The 25,415-nt window shown below is 44.6% G+C and overlaps 1 protein-coding gene across 1 annotated transcript in view; it reads left to right on the forward strand.

Moving 5' to 3' along the window:
* LOC142765847 (uncharacterized) overlaps positions 1–25,117 on the forward strand; it is a 173,609-nt gene extending 148,492 nt beyond the window's left edge. Inside the window, exon 13 of the mRNA XM_075867653.1 lies at positions 24,749–25,117. Within this exon, the coding sequence (XP_075723768.1) occupies positions 24,749–25,000 (252 nt within the window). The 3' untranslated portion in view covers positions 25,001–25,117. The remainder of the gene's footprint in view (positions 1–24,748) is intronic.
* Positions 25,118–25,415: the final 298 nt, after the last annotated feature.

Raw genomic sequence — 25,415 nt, forward strand, 5'->3', positions numbered from 1 at the left:
GCAGGTAGACGAGCTGCTCGAATCGGGGTTGATCCTTCCATGCGAGAGCCCGCATGCCAATCCGCTGGTATGCGTTTCAAAAAAAGACGGCAGTACGCGACTCTGTGTCGATTTTCGGGCATTAAACGCGGGGACTTTGGCGGACGCATACCCAATGGCCCTTCAGCAAGAACTCATAATGAGCGTAGGAAAAGCGAAGTACATAACGCTGCTCGAACTGCGAAGAGGTTATTGGCAGGTACCACTCGAGTCTTCTTCGCGCCAGCTGACAGCGTTTGCGTGTCATCGCGGATAGTTTGCCTGGACGGTAATGCCCTTCGGGCTTAAAAACGCTGCTCAAACATTCCAGAGGGCAATTAACGAACTGCTAAGGCCAACAGCGGATACTGCTGTGCATACCTGGATGATATAGCCGTTTTTAGCGAAACACTCGAAGAGCACGCGCAACACCTGAGGCAGGTGTTTGAGACCCTAAAGCGGGTGAACCTGAAGGTCAAGGGGGATAAGTGCCAGATAGCTCGTCCATCGATTCAGTATTTGGGACATGTGGTAGGCTCGGGACGGCCTGCACCTGACCCGGAGAAGCTTGCAGCGATCAAAGGTTTCAAGGCGCCGGAGACTAAAAGAGAACTACGCAACGTACTGGGCCTGTGTGGCTACTACCGAAGCTATGTAAAAGATGACGCAGAAGTAGCGAGGCCCCTGACAGAGCTAACGGGGAAGCGAATCCCGAACCGAATTCCGTGGTCCGCGGAAGCTGAAAGGGCGTTTCAGCGGCTTGAGATCGAACTGAGTGAGGCAGCAGCATTATCGGCCCCAGATCCTGAGAGGCCGTATTGGCTGTTCGCAGATGCGTCCGTGGTCGCGGCTGGAATCTGCCTGTCACAACGTGCAGACTATGGTACCGAGATGCCGATCGCATTTGCGAGCCACAAGTTCTCTCCAACTCGAACGCGCTGGTCGACTATTGAGCGACAGGCCTTTGCAGTCATCTGGGGTCTAAAAAGGTTTGATTTCTGGCTCTTCGGCGCACAGGTTACCGTGGTGTCAGACCACAACCCACTAGATTTTCTCACGCAGTGCACTCTTCCTGGGGCTAAGCTTACCCGTTGGACCTTGGCGCTTCAGCGGTATCATGTAGTGGTGCAGCACAGGAAAAGCGTCGAGCATGGCAACGCAGATGCGCTTTCGAGGGTGCCTAATGAATGCTTGGGAATCGGCAGCGGTGCTCTGTGGGTCGAGACACTAGAGGACTAGGCGCATGGTTGACACTCAAGAGTGGCGTGCGCGAACCTGTGGACAATTGAACAGCACCACGCGTTGAAAGCTCTATGTGCCTCAGTGAAGTGTATTTTTTCTTTTGTGCGTGTGGGTAGCATCCAGGAGTTATTGGTATTTTGGTTGAATTTGAACATCAATATGTGGGGAAGGGTGTGTGTGTGTTTCAGTGAAGTGTTTTTTATGTGTATATGTACGACTGTAAGCATGTAGAAGCTGTTGTTGTTTGACTTGCCTGCTTCTTGGATTGTACTTGTTTACACAGTGACCTCGTGTCGGTTTTTTTTTCTTTTTTTGCTATGTGGTGGCGTCCGTTTGGTGGGGCCCCAAGGGTTAAGCAGAGAGAGTATTGCACGCGTTGCAGAAACGCCTCTGGCGTTCAAGGAACTGCGAAGTGTAGCCACAGGGTAGGGGACGTGCGGCGCTATACCTTTATGTTGTTACTCGCGTAGCTGCATTTGAGCGCTTGCACGAATCTTTGAAAAGGCGTGTAAGGTCTGGCGTCGCAGGCCATGGGAGCGAGTCTTCTCGGTCTCAAAAGGGCGCGCTTCCCAAAAAGCTGATTCTCGGGAGACGATAATTTCGGCGTAAGCGCGCCCCTTCTGGCAAGAATACCGCGGTCAGTCGCCGCTTCTAGCAACCAGCTAAGTTGTCCCCGGACTGCGGATTGCCGGCGGGTGACGTGAGGACAGTGCATAGCCACCCATTCGTCAGGATTAGAGTCCGCGGGATGGCTGTCGTGCGGGACAGCGTAGTCATCTCGCGGTAATGCAGGAGGCCTGCAGCCGAATGGTGCCACCATTGTGTGCGTTCGCACAGTTCGCGGAACGTTGTGTGCAGGCCGCTCCTTTCGTCTCTCTCTTTCCGACCAAGCAGTCGAGTGCAGGAAGAAAAGAGCGAGAGGAGGGGACAGCAACAAGTGTGTTGTTTGTCCAATAAACGGACTAAATGGCTTTGGTTGGCCGTGAGGAGAATCGGGAGGGGCAACCAAGGTATTAAAACCTGGCTTCCGAGTCCTCGCGGGGGTTCTGGTCGCATTAAAGAGTGCTCTGCACTATCTGCTCTGCCGAGGCAACATGCGACGGTTCCGACGGTGATATCTTGTAAATAAGTACATAAGTTTCTGTATATAAAGTAGAGTTGTAACGTTCGAAGCGTTCTGGCCTCCATTCCCGAACAAGCAGCAGCAGCCACAACGAGACAAGACGGACGCCGAGAAACAACTAACCTTCCACTCCCTTCTGTAGCAACAGCCGCTACGCAGCTGGGAGAGCTCTGCTCAAGGGAACAGAGGGAGTGGGTAGAAGGTAGTTTTTCTTTTGCTTCTATTTTTGAAACATTGCTAGCAGGCTGCAGCTGCACACCAGTCTTTGTGAGGCAGCACTTTGACGGGCATTATGTCAGACGTCCCTGCGGCATACGTAAGCTTCCTGTGTTGCTACTTTTCTTTCTCCCCCTCTGCTTTACATCGTGCACCCTTCATTCAACAGAAGTTTGACGATGGCCCCCATTTCAGGGCTTTACTCTCCAGCTGGTAGCATTATGCACTGCTGATGCTATTCATATTCGTTCCAGCAACGCTGCAGGAAAACGTAGTGAGTTGAGAGACGCGAGCGATAGCTGGCGAAGTTTGCAAACCCGTTTTAGGGGATTTAAATGCCACCTTATCTACTTAATCACATGACCCTCAGATGTGGCAGTTTGTAAAAAACACCGGAGCAGATGACACGTGCTCCGGCTTTCCCTTTAACAGTGGACCCCACTGCACATATACTGCGGGTGTTGTGCATGGGCCGCTTGATACTTATGTCGCTACTTAGAGAAGCTACCCAGAAAACTATCTTTTACTACTTCCTGGCTTTCAGAAAACTATCTTTTACTACTTCCTTGCTTTGCAGTTAGTGAAAAATTTGTGATTTCATGGGCATGAACGGCGAGAAGAATTTGCCAGCCAAAACATTACTAGCCTCATGCATCGCTAAACAAATGTATCAGTTGTCACTTTCTTTTCTTTATCACATAGCTAATTGAAAGCTTCGAGAATACGAATGGGGATTGGGGTGACATCGTTCATGATGTGGTGCAAGCGTGGTGAGCCAACAGAGAGAAAGATGATTCAAGCAGCGTAACATTCATACTTAAAGGGCGGTCTCACACTTACATACACGAATGCAGTGCTTGGATTTAGTGAAATGTATGAGAGTCAATGCTTTCCGCTATAAAACGAGTTCTGCTCGCATCGCACTGAATTCGCAAGACAGATGCAAACTTGCACCCGCTGAACTTTGAACAACAAATCTAAAGACGTCATATTCACGCAAGTTTCTAATCTGAAAAGTGGGTATTTATTTGATATTCCTTAGGCGGTATTCAATTCAATGGGAAAAGTTAATAATAATCGCGCGCTCCTACAAAATAAACAGCACAGTACACATGGTCTGGAAAGTTTAGAGGCCTTATCAAGCGAGAAAAGTGCCTGTCACTGTCTACACAAGTGCTAAATAAAATCATTGGTGGACCTCATAGCTCACTGAAATTTTTGAAATGACGACGTCATCAGTTTACATGGCCGCTTGCTCTAAATTGGGCAGATCCCCGAAAAACTGACAAACCACATGAGGTGCAGAAAGCTTTTGGCGAGGGAATACAGTCGACCGAGAAGCAGGAAAAGATGGCTGTTTCGACGTTCAAATCTTCTAAGACAACAGCATATGGGAGAATCTGGGGAGTCTTTTAGGGACAGAAATTTCACACCCACCTGCGCACTCACTCAGCTTCCACGAATGCGACAGTAGACCTGTCAGAATCTGATCAGTTCGTGAAGATGGTACTGCAGATATTTTCATTCCAGTTTTAGGACTGCAGCACAGTGGTATACGAAGTGATCCTATGAAACATTTGCTTTATTAGTGCGCACCTATACGAGTACTCATAGCACTAGCATGTGATATGGTTATCGCGAAAACGCAGGCACAGTATTTTTTTCAAGGTTCTAATTTATTTGTTCAAGATTTAAAATTGCCTCCCGAACTCAACACGTTTGGGCTTTTACCATGTTGAGTGACTGGACAGCACACTAGCTGATTGCGACGCTTGGCTTAGCGAGTAGAAGCTGCAAAACCAGTCCGGTTATGGCATTTGTCATTTGAGAGGTGCAGGAGAATAGGCGGCTCACACATTTGTGGCGGCACCCGAATGAGCACTCGACGAAGTTTATAGGAGAAATACGCTTGAGTGCGTCTACGTTTTCTGCGAACGTCTTACTTTCTAGGTATCTATGGTGGCCGATGCTGTGAGTAAATACGTTATGTACCGCTATATTCAGTAAGGCCGGGTGCTTATAATGTAGTATATAACATGACCTACATGAGCGAACAGATTATTTTCCAAAGCTTAGCTTCGCTAGACGCAAATGGTGACCATCTTGTCTATTTCGTGCAGTTCAAGCCTTACTTCTGCTATCTGTCTGCTTGACCGGTCACTGCCCACTACAAAAAGCAAATGGCACCACATCAACGATCTTCGAGGACACAATGATCATTCGCAATGTATGTGTTACCGTAATTTGAGAGTAAGTATTACGCCAGCAAACACATTTTCTATCAAGCAGTTGGCATACTGAAAATATTTTTTCCAAACTTCAGAAGGCGTCAAGACACTTGACGTTTGCTTTGCTTTGAGTGACTGGTAACGCTATAGAACTCACGCAGCCATCCGGTTTTTGCTGCCGTCAAGGAAATATAACTGATTACCTTGCAGTTTATAATATAGTTACTGCGCACGTGCAAGTTTATTTCCACTAACTTGCCCGCAAAATATCCCCAAACTTGTCAATTGGCCCTTTTCAAGTCTGAAAAGCGCCTTTATAAAGGTCACTGAAACCAAAACTGGGGGTCCGTAGCCTCTGAAGTTATCCGCCAAGCACTGGTAAAAAAAGTCGGGGGCTCAGTACTTTTTGGGAATGATTTGTAGACGATTCAAGCTACCTCTCAGTTTGCGACTGTCGCCACTTTGTGCATCATTTGTGGAGGCTGCTTGGCCTTGTGACCTCCCCTCCTCTCCCTAGAAAAAACCGTTACGCGCGTAATGACGCCACCCCTTCACATGTGCAGACTAGTCTCTCGAAAAAGGTCCAATGTTAGACTACCCTTCAACCAGTGTCACGTGGAACACACACTGCCAAACATTCCTCACCTCTTCGCGAAAGAAATACCACCAGGTAATGTCTTACGAGTCTCAAAAATAGAAGAAGGCAAATTCAGGTTTTCTGTGTACTTCAGAAACGCTTCTGCAGTCCCCTGGCTACAAAAGCGAGCAGCCAAGCAGGTCCTGGTATCCTCGGTACAAATGCCAAGACACTTGGTCAGGAATGTGGCACGCTTTGTTCCCTTCTTTCTTTCTGTCACTCCGTCTTTTTTCTTTTTTTCAGCAGCCTTTTGGGGTTACATTGTGTATTGGAGACGTAGTGGCTGAATTTACCCACTGGGCTTGCCACTCAAGTCAGAAATCTAAAGAAATAACTCACACGTGTTTCGGCGGCTTAGTTATGTTTAGCAGAATCACTTTGAACAAACATCAGAACTGACAGGAGACAACTTCATGGTTCTTTTCACAGATGATGCCACAACCAAAAATGTTTGCAATATTTACTATTTGATGAAAATCTTTTGAGTCAAGCGCTGCCACGCAAAGTTAGTTGGCACTGGCAATTACAAAACATGACATAATCTTGTTAATGTGTGATAATTGTGAATTAGCAATAAAAGAAAAAAAGTGAAATTGCACAAATATGGCAAACAGAAAAATGAGATAAATTCACTCTGTCTTACATTTTTCTAAATAACTTATGACAATTTCCTCTGCATAGAAAGGCTTGCTGCTTCAATATTGAAAATTTCAAATTTTAATCATGGACAGATTTCCCACCTTGTCGGTAATGCCTGAACAAGTGGATCCATAAATTTATGAATTCAAGCAGTTATTTTTCATCAGCTATCCGTCAGAACGCGAAACAACATCACATAGACTTTAGGTGTATTGTAGCCTAGAAACCCATTCAATATTGTTGTTCTACGTAAAAAGAAAAATTATTCGCTCATAAACCTACATTGTTCTGCTCGTTTTCATTGAAGCCCGCATGACTTTTTGATTGCTATACTGGCTACAATTTCTCATAGAAGCCTTGCATAATGTTTTATGAAGAGGCTCAGGAAATTTCATTTGGTGATGTTGAACAGTTTTCCCACACTTCCAGTGCAACGGAGACGTACAGCAAAAGCACTGGTCTTTTGTCGCAGCAAAAGCACTGGTCTTTGCTCGTAATGTTTTGAGTGCTATGCAAAACCCTTCAAGCTGGGCGAAAATACTAGCTGTCATGAGAAAGTGGAGAATGTAGACTTTCTAATGCAATACAATTCAAATCAAACGGCGGAGTGTAGAACGTCAGCAAACAGTTAATAAAATGCAGAGCGGGTGCTGCCAGAGTTGGACCGTCATCTTAATAAATCAATTTGTTGGGCTAGTTGGTACATGCTTACTTAATTCTAAAAAGATGCATACCGTCGGGGAAGAAAATTGAGGACAGAACAGAAAGAGCATCATTCGCAACTAACTTTATTCACGAAAAATCAGCTAAATATAAAAGCGTAGCCACCTCACGCACGCTCATTGCCTCTCATGCTTATTAAAAAGCAGTGCAGATGTATATACAATCCTTAAATGACAACCGATAATCAGCTTTTGATATATATAACAGACTTTATTAGTAGGTTTGTGACTATTGCACAGAAATTACGATAAAAATGTTCCGAATTTAGGGTGGACGAACACACAACTTACCACCGGCAAAGACTGAACCTACAACCTTCAGATAATGCATTCGATGCTTTTATCAATTAGCTAAAGTGGCAGCTGTCCTCTTCTCACCATGATCAAGTGTTTCCGAGCATGTAAATCTGGGAGTGTTAGTGGGCAAGGTTCGTAGCATGTGATCGTTCTACGTGTTAGTAGCTGACAATAGGCCCCCCTACACTAGCTACCTAAGTAACGCAAGATGTTATCCCAATGTTGAATGAAAGCGCCCAGATGTCAGTCAGCAACGTTGCCTAAAAGCACTTAACGTCCTCTTTTTGATCATATGATTACGTTGTTTGTAACATTCAGGACGATGTGGCAACGTCCAGGATTACATTTTTAACATCACGGCAATGTTTTCCAACATAGCAGCAACGTAATGTCAACATACCATTAACATGATGTCAACATACCAGGAACGTGATGGCAGCATGCAAGTAACAATGCTGTGTGACGTGTTGACTTTCATGTGACGTGCCCATGTGACGTGCGCATATACTACTGTGTGTGCGAATTATTAATAAAAGGCATGTTGACTTGTTACAGCAACCGTCCCGAAGCTTTTGGCTAGGAAAAAAACTGTGGTATGGTGTGAAAGATTATATTATTATTGTCCATGCGCAAGAACTGTTGCCTAAAAGCACTTTATCAACACATTCGTACATGCATAAACAAGCGGTGTTGCAACAGCCAAGCTACAAAAATGTCAAAACACATTCGTGCATGTCCGTAAGACAAAAAAAACACTTTTCAGATCCCAAAGCTTCCAACACATGTAATATACTAACTGCATTTTTATAGCATCAAAAATTTGATTTCTCTATGTGTGAGAAATGACTAGAATTAGTGAGCATGAGTTGAGGGTGCAGTACTTTTTATGTGCAGAATTGCAGCAACCATGAGGACATGCAGTCACACAGCTTAGGCAGAAACACACATGCTGAAGTGCCTGGTTTTCATAAGAAAAAAAAATTAGAAGGCATTTATTCACGAAGATTACTTACTTCTTATTTATTCGTCATTGCCACAGAGCAACACATCAATGGAAGTGTCACAAAACACATTTTAAGCATTCAGTAATAATTATGATCAAGGCATGTTGCAAGTTTCTTTCATACTATGTCAACTGCTGGGTCGTAAAAAAAGAAATACAGGTGCAGAAGGAAAACACAACTTGTTTATACAATATTAGCAAAAGTATGATGACGAAAAAAGCTTTCATCTATAGTACTTAAATTAGCAGTGGAAAAGTGAATTGGCAAGGAAGAAGACACTGGCGAAACTGCTGAGTGGTAAATACATAGGAGGACACGGCTACCATAGACAGCCTTTGCTTTGTTGGTATTTTTCCAACAGTGATGCATGCATTGTATACAGTGATGATTGCCACTGCTGTTGACTGTCTATGTCATAATTTCATGAACAGAGACAATATAGCAGCATTTAAAAACTGGCACATCCCACTTAGGTACAGCTTGTTTTGACAGAGCTTGAAAGGTTCAAAACAAGATCTTGTTTTTACCAAAACAGAAAAACCTGCTAATATCTGTGTAGCAAAACATGTTGCAAATCATAAGAAGCTTATCAGTGTGGAAGCAATGGAACTTCATGAGAACTGCCTGACACGCATTCAGTGAAAAGTGGCCTATTAGATGTTAGATGTGGCCGACCGATTACAAAAAAATACGCCTTTGAAAGTTATTGGTAGCCGACCCCCAGTCAGAAAAAGCGAAACGCGATGGGTGAAGCAACTGCTCAGTGTAAATCGCGCAAAACAGTGACCTCCCAGCCACAACCAAGTGAGAAATATTGATCACGAAACGAGTACACAAGACACGGAACTATTTTCTCTTCAGTTCATTACCAAGTTATTGTCCTTCTGTCTATCGGAAGAATAAACTGCCTTGACACAATTATTCTTGTTCATTCAGTCAAGAACTTATTAATTTGTATCTAGAGGTGAGCTCATGTTATCTTTAGATTGTTATACCTTTCTCTGAATAACTGTCGAGTATTTTTCATTTATGAATTTCTTGCTTTGTGTGTGCCACTAATTTTATCATTTTAACTTTTTTGGATTTGCAGTAAATGCAGCTTTCAAGTTGAAACTTTGTAGCGAGTGGTTATGCGCATCTTTGGAAAAGTGACAAAGTACTGTCACTTGTATGCGGAAGTCGTTAGGAAGGAAGAAGGAAGGTACTTAGGACGAGCATTATGACGGAACACCCTATTTTTCACAAAAATATAACACCATAAATGTCAACTAAGAATACACATACAATCATACTTCTGGGCCCAGGAACAGCAGCAGACACAGTAAATGCAATCTTTTAGAGTAGAATGACAAATGGACACCAACCTGCATCACCATCATAGAACCAACTAACAGCCATACCGCCACAACAGTTCACATATGCAAACTGAGCAGCATGTTGAAGTTGCCAGTCTTTGTTCGAGACTTTGCCAATGTGGTTCGACTTGAGTAAACAAGCTCGCCTGGTCAGGGTATGCCCAAGTGGGGTCGATAACAGCAATTGCAGGGTGATGGGTGTGTTGACCATCGAACAAGCCATGATGCGAGGCAATCGGTTGGCAATAAGGGCCTGCATTTTCAGGAGATGTGATTAGACCCGTACTTGTAACTTATCAAGCAAACAAAATAAAAAATGTGAACATTTATCTAAAAATGCCGAGAATTGGCTGAAAAAATCTGTTTACAACATTTTATGTAAGTTGTGCCAGGACTGACAGAAAGCTATGTAACAATCCAGCAGTGAAAAAACACAGCGGTGAGGAAACCTAAATAGTGCAGAGACGAAATTCGTAAAGCGTTATTGAGCTAAATGATTAGCTCCTTACGTAATATTGATTGCAAAGAATCAACATTTCGAGCTTATTTACGGCCTTGTTTCGGTTCTTCTCAAACATATTCAGTCTACCTAGATATTTTCAGGGTGCCAATGTTCGTTGAGTTCTTTAAATAACTGAAGCACAAAAAATTGTTAGCAGTTTACAATTGCCATATAATATGGTTCTTACCAAACAGGTGGCACTCACTGCGTAGTATTCCTTTCTGTCACCCCTCAACAGCTGCATTGATGGCAAGGTAAGATGAACTTCTGCTGCTCATTTTCTTCTTCCGGCACGTGCATATGCACCTAAACCAAAATAAAAAAATTCATCAAAAACTTTAAAATAAAATTATCAGCATGTTTTTGGTACACCACAGTACGCAGCAGAGGTATAAGGAGCAGATGTAAAAATGTTTCAAAAGACAGGCAAGTTCATGATGAAAAATATAGAATTACACGTAACACAGCAAAATATAGGAAAACCTACATAGACGTCTCGCCAAATATGCAGCTGGCATCCTCAGTAGGCCCGGGCACCAAATGAGCGCAGGTTACACAGTTTGCTGTTTGTCTCGTATGTCGCTCAGTACGCAGCCGCCGTTGTTGTCGCCGCGCACCAACTTGCCACACTAATGAATCACGACTCGAGAATGTTTCTCTTGCCCCACTTTTGTTCCCGAGGTAGCGTTGTCTCATTACTGAAGTCGAAGGCATGTCCCATATTCGAGCAGTGTTCGACGAGTTTTGTATTTTATAGCGTGGCATGGGTGGCCTTTGCAATGTCTCCTTTGTGCTCTTTGAGACCTGTTAGTCGCTTCCTGCCCATTTCACTCATGTATGTGGTGTCGCATACATCACTGATCAGCACTTGCAGCCACATAGATGAAAAACGTGGTTGGTGAATTGTAATGAAGCCATCATCTGAGCATGTTAATCAACGACACCCAGAAACACATGCAAAAGGGAACAAGGAGTGTGCCACGAGGAAACACAAAACCTATTGTTTTGGTACATTAAGCAGAAAGTTTTTCACTTTCTTCGAATAGCACTTCGTTCACTGGGAATCAAAACAATTTTTAAGCCTCATTGTACCTCATTTACATTGTTTACGACTGATGGAGAGACCGTGGCGAAATTCTCAAATATTTTGAGCGTGAAATGTTATCACGTGTTTATAACAGCCCATGATGCAAGGCAGGACCCGATGGTGACATTTTACAGCCTCCGAGACAAATAAAGCCAGTGCTATTTTGAAAGGCTATTGCTTTTTTATAACCTGGTAATTTTATATATCCTTCTTGCAAATTGTAATACTATTTTTAATCGCAACTGCATTTTTGTTTTGGTGACATCTGATGAGCGCAACATGAAAACCATCTTAAAAACGCATCATGAGGGTGCAAAAAAAGCAGGTGACAAGTGCGTAACTGAAACTTCAGTTGCGCTCTACAAGTCAAAGCGTTGTCCTACGTATATTTTAGTGCATACAGTAATTCGGTCCTTTGCAAACAACTTATGTCCCACTTTCCTATGCTGCCTTACCTGTTTTGTTTTACTTTTACAAAACCACTTTAAAAATGAAGTTGAAATCAAAACTTGTGCAGTTTCCACTTCGACTCGCCATTATCATCGTCATCGTCGTAACACAGTAGCATGGAGCATATTATTTTTGTGTGTTTTCGCTCTGCATTCTCGGTCAAAAGTGTCAGGTTAGGGTGGCTTAGTCAAGCGTGAGGATTCGTTCAAGTGCAACCGATAACGACAACCTCTAGTGAAAAAGCAGACTAGCTCCATGCAACAGCTAAGCATCATAAGTGAGCTCACTTGATGGGGATCGTCTTACACAAAATAACGTCCACAGCAGAGACATCTGAGCGCGTGGGGGCATGATCGGTGATTTGTGGGCGAACTAAAATTGGTTCATACAGCGACTTCAGCTTAATTTCACCGTTGCAAGTCAAGAAACTGCATCTATCGAACGGAGGGTGATGCTCCTACATTCAGTAGCCGGTTGACCTGTTGCCCTTATCTACAACACTTTAGAGTTTGGTCCTCCAACTGAGGTGATTCCACAAACAGAAATGTACAGCTCATGCACACTCTATGCCGACACGCAACAAAGGGTATACCCGCTGCACTTTTCGCTGCTTAAAGCGGCAAGGTAAATAACGTCTCGGCTCTTCCCCTACTGCTCCAATCCTTGAAGTGCATGAATTTAACAATGAGCAGTAGCGTGACAGGATGATCACACAACAGACCTCCCCAGGTACGAATTATCATTTGTGCGAACTAGCGAATATAGTCCACAATTGTCAGGTACAGAGCTCGCCAAGTTCACCAAGCAGTGGCAGCTCGCATATGACTTCCAGCACAAATCAGCCTCAGTGGAATGAAATAGTTGACAGTTTCATAAATGCAGCTAAGCCTTCGTTGTGTTGTGACCAACTAGAAAAACACTGCAGTTGACCAAATGCTTTAGTCGTCCAGACAGCTGCATAAACGTGGTGCTACTTATGCATGTACATCACGCTGGAACAGAAAGGGAAGTTCGCCTTACTGCTGACAGGTTACCTTACCTACGCCTTCGACAACAAACATGCTGCTTAAAAACCCTACCCTGCACTAGCAGACTTAGTAGAAAAAAATAGAATTAGTAAGAAACTACTGCAGAGACAAAGAACCGAAGCTTCCTTTAGTGAACAAAGAAAACTCCATTAAGACTGCAACCGTTCACGCCTCGAATCCCATAAAAAATGTGGTGTTGTGGGACCAGTAAGGACCAGAACTTACAGCGTTAAAATGGACGGTAGCCAGTTAAGGAAAAAAAAGCGCACATGTGACATATGCCTCAGCCGTTTGTGTTGTGACCAACTAGAGAAACAATACGTTGACCAATTGAATCAGTCGCCAAGACAGCTGTGTAAACCTGGTGCTACTTCTACATCTACTAAATGGGAAGCTGCGTGGAGTCATGTGAAGGGAGAATTGCATCTCATTAGCAGCTTTGTCTCAGTTGTGTGTCTCTTCGCTCGACCTACTCGAGCAAGGGAATCGCAATCGGTAGGTGTATTTGTTCAAGCCGACATATGTTTTACAGTCAAAGCGCAGCTGAAGCCAGGCCTTGGACAAAATGCAAGAGGACTTCAATGGTCTCGTATTATTTGTGTGCTGCATAGTGTGTTGTGCAGGCTTGGCATCTCCTGGTTGTCGTCTGCCAGATTTGCTGCGGGTGATATTGTTTGCAGATTACTGTGCCCTTTCACAATACTGCAATTTGTGGTTTCGCTTTTCTTACCAAAAACACAGTGTTTTCAGCATGCGTGCTTTCTCCATGTTAGTGTATACTGTGTTTGTTCTGAGTGATCGTCCTTCTGTATTAGTGTAGCACTTCATCGCGGCGGAATTCGACGCCTATATTTGCTTGCAGACAGTGTGTTCTGCAGGCCTGGTGTTTGATGTGTGTGTCGTGAATTACAGACTTGGCAGTGACAGAATAACACACTTTTTTACGATTGCCTAATTTTTCGCCGATGTTTACTTGCACGCAGTTATTAAGAAGACATGAATAGCTTTCATGATGATGCGAGTTCACAGTAGAGCTGTAAGAGCAAAGCACGTGAAATAGCTGCTCTATTGCACTTTCATCAGTCACAGACACTACCGGATACTTGATTACTGCAAACAGCTGTAAAGGCAGTTTCGAACCAGAATGCGCACAGTTTTTTCCGGAAAGCTCAGCATGTCAATACATTTATTGCGGCTTCGACCGTCCTCCTAAAATTTCTGCGATCGACCCGCCTCGTTGAACGTTAGTGACATTCTAGTGTGTTTGTGTGTTTCCGCTTTCTTTTTCTCTCTCATTCCGTTTTTCTTACCTTTCTGTTTCTCTTCCCAAGTGCAGGGTAGCAAACCAGACACTTGCTTTCCGGTGAACCTTTGTGCCTTTCTTCATACTGTATCTTTCTCTCCCTCTCTTTCGACCGTGATTTGACTTTATTACTATATCCAGTTACTGAATTTTTGTTTTCATCTTTTTCTCAAATCATTGCATTGCTTCTGATGTTCCCCGAGAGTAAGGGCTCTGTGAAACAGCTGTTTTTCTAGCTCCATGGTTATAGTTGGTTCCACTTCCACAATTCTTGCAAATCGAAGGGATTGTTTTGGATGTTACCTTGCATCATGCAAACATGTAGGTCCCATTTTAGTAGATCTGTTCCTTGTGTGTTTAATCTGAAAGCACTCTTTAAAACATAATTGTGGTGATGTATCATGATGAAGGAACAATTTGATTTAACAACTGCTGCTTACTTCGAAATGAAATGGTTCCCATGCTCTTTTTAAAACCACACAGTAATAAAAAAATAGACTGGTAATTTATTCTTCAAGTCTGCATGCATACATGTTAAGATGCAGCCTGCCTACAGTAGGCTATTTGTAGCCTGTAAATTCGGTATCCTAAAAGGCTTGCTCTTGCACATATCTTTCTCACATATGAATTAACTGTGTTTAGTGTATCTAGCTATACACGTAAGAAGGTGACGCAGTGATCTCCGCCATGTGATTGTGTTCTTTGTTTCTTTTTTGCCAATGCAGTGACTTTGTGTGAAGAACGTATGGTGCGGAGCTATAGAGGCCTAGTCAGGTCATTTATGGTGGTGTTTTTTGTCTCCTGCACAACGGCAATCGTGTATTAACAAACAACTAAATAAATAAAAACAGAGTGCAGCTCTATGAAGAAATAAGATTTATAGAAAAATTAGCGTATGAAGAACATAGGGTGAACTGTTGTTTGTATTGTTCACGCTTCTATTTTTACTCCACAACACTAACTAGCTGCTGTCAGCCAAAATCAAATGAGTACACGAAGTTAAAACAGTTGCCATGTGTGTTATTTGATGTTTCAACGATTATGTTTTCCATGTTGCCTCTATGGTTGCTGTTAAACATGGGCATGGTGTATATATACAACGTTGATGCAATGCGACTATTTGATTGTTGTTGCCCCATTGATACCACCACGTTAGGGCAACGTGATAATCTGAAAGTTGTTGCCTCGTTAAAAACACGTTAGGACAACATCAGTGTTTGAATGTTGCTGCAACTTCGAAAACACTGTCTTATGGCACCATTATACTCTAAACGTCGGTGCAATGTTATACTTTACCATCTAACGTTGCCTCACATTCGTTACATTCAAACCACGTTGACTCATCGTTCCGCGTTACCAGGGTATATCATAAATAACTCCATAATTTTAAACTGCTCGTGCTATCTCTTGACGCTCAGTCCGATTTCATAGTTACTAGTCTGTTGTCGCCCTTCTCTATCTCCTTTATTTTCACTTCAATCCTCATATCCACTGCTAGCGCAGATTTTATAACAGGAGCTTTCACTGTAGCGTAACTATCTATTTCCACTCCTAACGATTGCAACGCTGGTGTGTTCACTTGCAACGTTTGGAAGAGTTTCTTCAACCCATTTACATCTTCAGGATTCTTCACTGCTTCCTCGTTTACTAGCTCTTTTATTTAGGTCTCTCTTAACTTATCTTGTCGTCCGAAGGTTTCTTTCAGAAGAGTGACTGCATGCTTGTAACTCTGATCAGAAAACTTTGACCCTTTTATTGTAGACGCAGCCTCTTCGCTCAGAGACGCCAGAAGGTAATAAGTTTTTTATTCTTTGGCATGTTTGATCCGTTATGCACCGATGTCTTGAACTGACGACAAAACCTTCGTGATGCTGTTTTTTCCCATCAAACTTAATCATATCAAGACGTCGCAACATAACAAGCTCTTGTGTGTCCAAGATTTGGTTAGTATCTTGCAGTGAGCTCGCCTGTTCTGTGACTATTCTCGTATTCAGTTGCGTCGCTTGTTTTAACTCGCGTACTTGCTCCTCTATTTTTGCCGTTGCGGCAACGATCTTCATCTCATACTGCAAAACTCTTTCAAATTCTGCCTCCGCGTCTTCTTCTTCGACGAGTGGTAAATGTGTTCGTTAACTTGTCTTAGCGTCTGTGACACGCTCTTCACCTGGTTTATAAGCGTCATAAGTTGCGCTCGATCGGCGTCTTCTTCTATCTTCTTAACAATTACGCTCGTAAGCGTTGTCACATTTGCTCGAAGCGTCTTCCGCTTCTTTGATAGGACCTCTTTATTCATGCTTAAACGTGTTGAAAGAGCTCTCGCTTGTGAATGTGCGTCGCCGACAGTCAGCGGTGATGGTCCTTCCCTTCACAATTGGTCCTTGAGCCAGACGCCGCTGTTTCGTTTTTCAACCCGTTGTGGAGAATGGGATTGAAGTCTTCGCGGGTGTCCTCAGATATCCTGGTCACGGCACCATGTTTCAGAAGGCCCAGAGACACCGCAGAACCGATACGTCTTCGGTTTGTTGTTGACAGAACGAGATTAAAAATATACAGAGCGTGCCCTAGGCCACTGCTTCTTCCTCGTACCCAAGATCCATCGTCAATCTGTTTTCTACAATATGTATTATTCACACCAAAACCGGTTAGCTAATACGAATCGCATGTACTTCCGATGATGTTGCCCTGGCTAACGCCACTGTTGCGACCTGAATTTTTAGGCACCGGAGATCCGGGTTGAAGCTGTCGATTCAGGAGGAAGAGAGATTTAAGAGGGTTAATTTACAGTTTGTACATGGCGAGTACTCATACAACACGAGCTGTTTCTTACATTGCAAGCTCTCAAATCTCGCTAGATTGATTGATATGTGGAGTTTAACGTCCCGAAACCGCCATATCATTAAAAGAGATCGAATCTTGCTCCTCTACATGACACTCTGCATGACGCCAAGCTCTCGTACATTACGAGATCTGTCTTACAGGACGAGCTTTCTAATCTTGCTCTTCTACATGGCACTCTACATGGCGTCGAGCTCTCGTACATTAGGAGCCCCTTCTTGAATGGCGAGCTCTCGAATCTTGCTCCTCTACATGGCGCTCTGCAAAGCGCAGAGATCTCGATAATTACGGGCTCTTTCTTACATGTCGAGCTCACAAATCTCGCTCCTCTACATTGCACTCTGCATGGTGCTTACATGGGGCCGAGCTCTCGTATATCAGGAGCTCTTTCTTAAATGGTAAGCTCTTGAATCTAGCTCCTGTACATGGCACTTTACACGGCGCTTTACATGGTGCTGATCTCTCGTACTATATCAACTCTTTCTTACATGGCGACCTCTAGATTCTCGCCCCTCTATATGGCACTCCACACGGCGCTCTTTTACGTGGCGCAAAGCTCTCGTACACTACGAGCTCTTTCTTGCATGGCGAGCTCTCGATTCTCATTCATTTACATGGCGTTCTACATGGCACTCTACGTGGCGCCGAGCTCTCGTACTTTACGAGCTCTTTCTTAAGTGGCGAGCTCTCAAAACTCGCTCCTCTACGTGACGCTCTAAGTAGCGCGTAGCTCTCGTACATTACGGTCACTTTTTTTACATGGCAAGCTCTCGATTCTCGCTCCTCTGGATGGCACACATGGCACTCCACATGGCGCCGAGCTCTCGTGCATTACATGCTCTTCCTTACATGGCGATCTCTTAAATCTCGCTCCTCTACACGGCACTCTACATGGTGCTCTACATGGGGCTGAGCTCTCGTACATAAGGAGCTCTTTCTTACACGGCGAGCTCTCGAATTTCGCTCCTCTACATGGTACTCCACACGGCGCTCTTATACGTTGCACAGAGTTTTCGTACATTAGGAGCTCTTTCTTACATCGCGAGCTCTCGATTCTCACTTCTCTACATGGCGCTCTACATGGCACTCCACGTGGTGCTGAGCTCTCGTACATTAAGCTCCTTCTTAAATGCCGAGCTCTCAAAACTCGCTCCTCTACGTGGCAATCTATATAGCGCGGAGCTCTCGTACATTACCGGCTCTTTTTTACATGGCGAGCTCTCGAATCTCGCTACTCTACATGGCACACATGGCGCTCTACATGGCACCCAGCTCTCGTACATTACCAGCTTTTTTCTTACATGGCGAGCTCCTAAATCTCACTCCTCTACATGGCACCCTACATGGCGCTCTACATGGGGCTGAGCCCTCGTACAATAGGAGCTCTTTCTTACATTGCGAGCTCTTGAATCTCGCTTATTTACATGGCACTCCACACGGCGCTCTTTTACGTGGCGCAGAGTTCTCGAATATTACGAGCTCTTTCTTACATGGCGAGCTCTCAATTCTCACTCCTCAACAAGGTGCACAACATGGCACTCTACGTGTCGCCGAGCTCTCGTACATTACGAGCTCTTTTCAATGACGAGCTCTCAAAACTCGCTCCTCTACGTGGAGCTCTAAGTATCGCGGAGCTTTCGTATATTACGGGCTCTTTTTTACATGGCGACCTCTCGAATCACGCTCCTCTACAAGGCACACTTGGTGCTCTACATGGAGCCAAGCTCTCGTGAATTACCATCTCTTTTTTACATGGCGAGCTTCTAAATCTCGCTCCTCAACATGGCGCACTACATGGGGCTGAGCTCTCGTACATTAGGAGCTCTTTCTTACATTGCGAGCTCTCAAATCTCGCTCCTCTACATGGCAGTCCACACGGCGCTCTTATACCTGGTGCAGAGTTCTTGTACATTACGAGCTCTTTCTTACATGGCGAGATCTCGATTCTCACTCCTCTACATGATGCTCCACATGGCACTCTACGTGGCGCCGAGCTCTCGTACATTGCGAGCTCCTTCCTAGATGGCGAGCTCTCAAAACTCACTGGTCTACGTGGCGCTCTACATAGCGCAGAGCTCTCGTACATTACGGGCTCTTTTTTACACGGCGAGCTCTCGATCCCGCTACTCTACATGACACACATGGCGCTCTACATGGCGCCGAGCTCTCTTACATTACCATCTCTTTCTTACATGACGAGCTCCTAAATCTCGCTCCTCTACATGGCACTCTTTATCGCGCTCTACATAGAGCTCAGCTCTCGTACAATAGGAGCTCTTTCTTACATTTTGAGCTCTCGAATCTCGCTCCTCTACATGGCACTCCACACGGCGCTCTTCTACCTGGCGCAGTGTTCTCGTACATTATGATCTCTTTTTTTGCATGACGAGCTCTCAATTCTCACTCCTCTACGTGGCGCTCTACATGGCACTATACGTGGCGCCAATCTCTCGTACATTACGAGCTCCTTCCTAAATGGCGAGCTCTCAAAACTCGCTCTTGTACGTGGTGCTCTACATAGAGAGGAGCTCTCGTACATTACGGGCTCTTTTTTACATTGCGAGCTCTCGAATCTCGCTCCTCTACATGACACACATGGCGCTCTACATGGCGCTGAGCTCTTGTACATTACCAGCTCTTTCTTAAGTGGCGATCTCTTCAATCTAGCTCCACTATAAGGTACTCTGCATGGCGCTCTACATGGGGCTTAGCTCTCGTACATTGGGAGCTCTCTTACGTTGCGAGCTCTCGAGTCTTGCTCCTCTACCTGGCACTCCACATGGCGCTCTTCGCCGCGGCGCAGAGTTCTCGTACATTACGAGCTCTTTCTTACATGGCAAGCTCTCTATTCTCTCTCCTTTATATGGCACTCTGCATGTCACTCTACGTGGCGTCGAGCTTTCGTACATTACGAGCTCCTTTTTAAATGGCGAGCTCTCAAAACTCGCTCCTTTATGGTGCACTCTACATAGCGCTGAGCTCTCGTACATTATCGGCTCTTTTTTACCTGGCAAGCTCTCGAATCTAGCTTCTCTACATGGCACACATGGCGCTCTACATGGCACCGAGTTCTCCTACATTACCAGCTTTTTCTTACATGGCGATCTCCTAATCCCTCTCCTCTACTTGACACTTTACATGGCGCTCTACATGGGGCTGAGCTCTCGTACATTAGCAGCTCTTACATTGCGAGCTCTCGAATCTCGCCCCTCTACATGGCACTTCACACGGCGCTCTTTTACGTGGCGCAGAGTTCTCGTACACTATGAACTCTTTCTTACACGTCGAGCTCTCGATTCTCACTCATTACATGGCGCTCTACATGGCACTCTACGTGGCGCCAGGCTCTCGAACATTACGAGCTCCTTCTTAAATGGAGAGCTCTCAAACCTCGCTCCTCTACGTGGCGCTCCAAGTAGCGCAGAGCTCTCGTACATAACGGGCACTTTTTTAATGGCGAGCTCTACAATCTCGCTTCTCTATATGGCACACATGGCACTCCACATGGCGCCGAGCTCTCGTACATTACCAGCTCTTTTTTACATGGTGAGCTCCTAAATGTTGCTCCTCTACATGGCGCTCAACATGGGGCTGAGCTCTCATACATTACGAGCTCTTTCTTACATGGCGAGCTCTCGATTCATGCTCCTCTACATGGCGCTTTACACGGCGCCGAGCTCTCCTACATTACCAGCTCTTTCTTACATGGCGATCTCCTAATCCCTCTCCTCTACATGACACTCTACAATGCACTCTACATGGGGCTGAGCTCTCGTACATTAGGAGCTCTTTCTTACAATGCGAGCTCTCGAATCTCGCCCCTCTACATGGCACTCCGCAAGACGCTCTTTTACGTGGCGCAGAGTTGTCCTACACTATGAGCATTTTATTACATGGCGAGCTCTCGATTCTCACTCATTTATATGGCGCTCTACATGGCACTCTACGTGGCACCAGGCTCTCGTACATTACGAGTTCCTTCTTAAATGGCGAGCTCTCAAAACTCGCTCCTCTACGTGGCGCTCTAAGTAGCGTGGAGCTCTCGTACATTACGGGCACTTTTTTACATGGCGAGCTCTGAAATCTCGCTCCTCTACATGGCACACATGGCACTCTACATGACGGTGAGCTCTCGTACATTACCAGTCCTTTCTTACATGGCGAGCTTCTTAATGTCGCTCCTCTACATGGGGCTGAACTCTCATACAATACAAGCTCTTTCTTACATGGCGAGCTCTCGATTCTTGCTCCTATACATGGCGCTCTACATGGCACTATACATGGCGCTCTACATGGCACCGAGCTCTCATACATTACGAGTTCTTTCTTACATGGTGATTTCTTGAATCTCGCTCTTCTACAAGGCGCCAAGCTCTCGTACATTACGAGCGCTTTCTTACATGGCGAGTTCTCGAATCTTGCTCTTCTATATGACGCTCTACATGGCACCGAGCTATCGTACTTTACGAGCTCTCTTTTACTTGGCGAGCTCTCAAGTTTTCGAATCTCACTCCTTTACATGACACTGGACATGGTACTCTTTCGAATTAGCTGGGTGGCTCATTATAAAGGGCATGTTCTCATCAGTTTGATTGATATGTGGGGTTTAACGTCCCAAAATAACCATATGATTATGAGAGACGCCGTAGTGGAGGGCCTCGGAAATTTCGACCTCCTGGGGTTCTTTAACTTGCACCCAAATCTTAGTACACGGGCCTACAACATTTCCGCCTCCATCGAAATGCAGCCGCCGCAGCCAGGATTTGAATCCGTGACCTGCGGGTCAGCAGCCGAGTACCTTAGCCACTAGACCACCGTGGCGAGGCTATGTTCTCATCAGATGCCTAGACCAGGGAACACGTGCAGATGATACTGTCGAATCATAGATCACACATAGCTGGAGAGGGGCACGAGTATGCACGGCCCACGTGAACGACCAATACTGAGGCGTGATCACTGCACTCCAAGATGGCTCCAGCGGGCTCTTTCTCATCGTCTGCGTGCCGCTGATCGAGGGGTCCCAAATTCATGACAGCATACATCAACGGGTCCACCGAACTGCTCGCTCAATTGGAGTGGCGATTTGCATTGGCCACCGCGGACTCTTCCAAGGAAGATGCCGCACTAGTTGTCTTCTCTCGAACGGCTTACAGCGTCGTTACGACACGACGTCTCACCCCCGGTTAGGAGGGCAATACCTGGCGGTCATAGGCAGCCAGCCATTTGGCTACTTGCTTGAGGATTAAAATAGCGCCGCTCCCTCGTTAACTGAGGCGCCAGTCACAACACTACACAGATTGATTTCAGTGAATGAAGCTGAGGTAAACAAATGACGTAAAACCATCGTTTTGCCAGTAACTTATGAGTACATAAGTATTGTTTATAAAACTAAATAACACGGCCTCTGACACGATTGAAGTTTCGCCGTCATTGTGCTAAAAGGGTCTTTTCACAAAGCAGTTTTCAGACCTATCTGGCTCTGATGTAGAATACTTGATAGCCTCGCAGAATACATGGGTTAAATTTTTACTGGGACCCTGACTTATAAACTTTAAATTCGTTGAGTTAACGTTACGGATATCTGACGTTTCTCACTTATAAACGCGTGTTCTCGTCGTTCCTGGATAGATAGGCTGTCAATTTTCTTTGGTGTATGCCCGAATACCACGTCGCGTGTACCTGTACCACACGTTTTTGGAGGAAAGTGTTGCACGCGATGGTGCAAACAACAATATTTACACGTTAATCATGTCAAGTTTCCATATGCAAGCAGATAGATAGATAGATAAATAGATAGATATATAGATAGATAGATAGATAGATAGATAGATAGATAGATACGCCTAAAGTTCTCTCAGAAATGCTCTGAATTTATAAACCAGCATATAATATTTCCCGCATGCCGCATGATCGACTATAACAATGAGTTGTGGCTATTGCGTGTCTATGCACAAGTGTTATCATATGGAAAACTTTTGGATAGAGAGAAAAAAAGCCGCAGTTTTGCAGCTAAGGTGAAGCAATTAACGTGATAGCAACATTTTTAAAGGTCACGCGCCAACTCGCAAACAGGTTGAAACGTGCCCCGTGTTTTTCACGCCCAAATGACGCACGAAGCGTGCTCACAAGTAGAGATTAACGCGAATAACCGTCTCAGTCGTTACTTCGCTGTGTCTGAAAACCGCGACCTCTTTGCAAACGAAGACTGTGCAGCGATTGGAGTGACCTTTGTGCGCCCGGAAACTACAACAGAGTCCTTCTAGTGAAAGCCCGAAGCCAGCCAAGACGTACGATCTTCCCAACCGCGAGATAAGGGCATGTGAGCGAGCGTCCACCCTCCTCCTTTGCGCGGGGCAAAATATGCGTGGGAGATAAAGCGCGCTTAGCCTCGTCATGACTAGTCGTGATGATGTGGTAACAAGTGGTCAATGCGTCACCCTGTTGGTAATGCTGCAAACATGATAGTTGCTCCTCGCCCCACCCAGAAATGCACGTGGGCAGTGGTAAGTGGTTAATACAAATAGTTTGCAGTTCCAATGTTGAAGTAGCTGCTCCTTGCTGGCTTCATCGTTAGTGCCTCATAACCATGACTCAGAGGTCCCACGTTAGATTATTTGTGCCGGATTATTTTTCTCCTTTTTTTCTTTCTTGCATTTACATATATCTATATAGATACGTGCACATATACGGTGAAAAAAAGGCGACGCTCATGTCGCCACCAACGCCGGCGGCTAAATCCAGGAGAGTGTGTCCATGCAACTGCCATCGCAATAAAAAGAAAACCAAGCTGCTCAGCCTACTTCTTCGACCCCTTCGACTCCCAGTGTCTCCTCAAATTATTTTAAACTCCACCATATAGCAACAGACTTGCGACAGCCAGAGTTGACTTTTTAAATTGTAGTTGGTGTGGAAGCGGTGGGGGCTTCTGTTCATGCAGTTTCAGACACTAAATTTGTTTAAAATGCTGACTCTTCGAATTGGGCCAGAGTGTCAAACTTAAGAAATTGTCATACAGAAACTCCGTGGGGCTTTTGAAAGTACAGTGAATGTTTCTAATATTTCAAGTATGTGCAAAATATTGACAGCCTTCTGAAACATACAACTGATTTTTTAAACAATTCATTTACTTTAGTTTTTTTCAAAAGAGCCTCGCGTCTCTCTACCTAGCTTATTTCTTTGTTGTTTTTCTTTCCTTAGTTATCGGTAAAAACAATGGTATATGGCGGCTCTGGAATATTGTGATTGGTGAGGGGAACAGTGAAAGCTGAAATTGAACAGAAAATTCAAAAATTCCTACAGATTACTAAAGAAGAGACAATATGTATCTGAAAAAACTGGCTGCCTTAGGAAGGAGAAAAGTGTTCACAGTATGGAAATTAAAAAAGAGTAATATGCAGTCAAGTACTCATTGGGCGAGTAACACAACTAAAATACGTAATCGACGAAGTGGCACAATTGCTATAATGAATGAAGAGAACATCGTCGAATTTGGCTGCTAATGTGCGTCCTACACTGCAAATGTGATCAAAAGAGCATACTCTTTTGTCGGCCGTCATTTCAGAGCATAGCGTCACAATTTCGGAACAGTGTAGGAAACACGATGGCCTTTAGAATTGCGTATCTATTAATTTTCTAATAAATGAACACATCATCTATTACAAACGTATTGCTTTTGTGCCCCACATGTGCATATTATTCGCTTTTTATTGACAATGTTTTACAGCCAATGCAAACACCAGTTTAGGGTGACCGGGCATTGATCAAGTGCTTAAACTTGGAAGGGGGGCTGAGTCAAGTGGGAGACAGGAAGGCAGAAAACGCGACAGATGTACCAAAAGTTTTGGGGATCGAGTCTCTCCAAAAAGACTATCTCCTTTTAATTGTGATTGGATGGGACATCCCTAAAAATGTTCTCTAGGTGGGTCGTTGATAATTACAGCTGAAGCTTACAACCATTTCTAGGTTGTAACTAATTACAATGACTTCTAGGTATATACATCAGTTTAAATAGTTTGCCTCGTCTTGATTGTTACTTATTTCGTTCTCTTTTTTCCCGTAATAGTTTTGTGCGGCACTCGACAGACGCAAAAACCTGAAGGTGAGCGTCGCTGTTTACGACATCGATTTTGACCAAGCAGACGTGGCATGCCCTAACCTATACATGGGCCGCGGACCCTTTAGGCGTGTCAAGGTACTCAAGGTACTAAGCCGCCAACATCCCTTAGACATTTACTGGATAGAGAGCAAAGCATTGAAGGTATGCAGGACAATTAGGTACACTGAAGTTCGAGATCCGTGCTGTCCCGGCTCTTGACGGATGGACCGGCGCCTGACACCAATATTATAAAACTGGTTCACGACATCGGCGTGTATAGAAGTGCTTCAGCTTGTTAAGGTCTGTGGCGACAAAATAAATTTGAGATTTATTGAACAGTTTGAATTACATTTTTATAATAAAAGAATATAGACATTTATAGTTTTGTTGAATAAAAACAAAACCTCTGGCTGGTTGCGTTGAAAATGTGTGGTCGTTTCACAGCGACGCTGATAGGTGCTAAGTTTCTGCAGATGCTCACAGATGCTGACAATGTCTGGGAATGTGGCAAGTCCTGTTGTCTTGTGCACAACTGCTACTGCAGAAAGGTTGACCGTAAAGACCATAAATGGTGCAAGCGCATCCCAAGAAAAAAATTATCTCAACTTTTTGAAAGGACTAGGCCCTTCTTTGG

This window comes from Rhipicephalus microplus, chromosome 6 (assembly GCF_043290135.1).
Source record: "Rhipicephalus microplus isolate Deutch F79 chromosome 6, USDA_Rmic, whole genome shotgun sequence".
In the NCBI taxonomy this organism is placed as follows: Eukaryota; Metazoa; Arthropoda; class Arachnida; order Ixodida; family Ixodidae; genus Rhipicephalus; species Rhipicephalus microplus.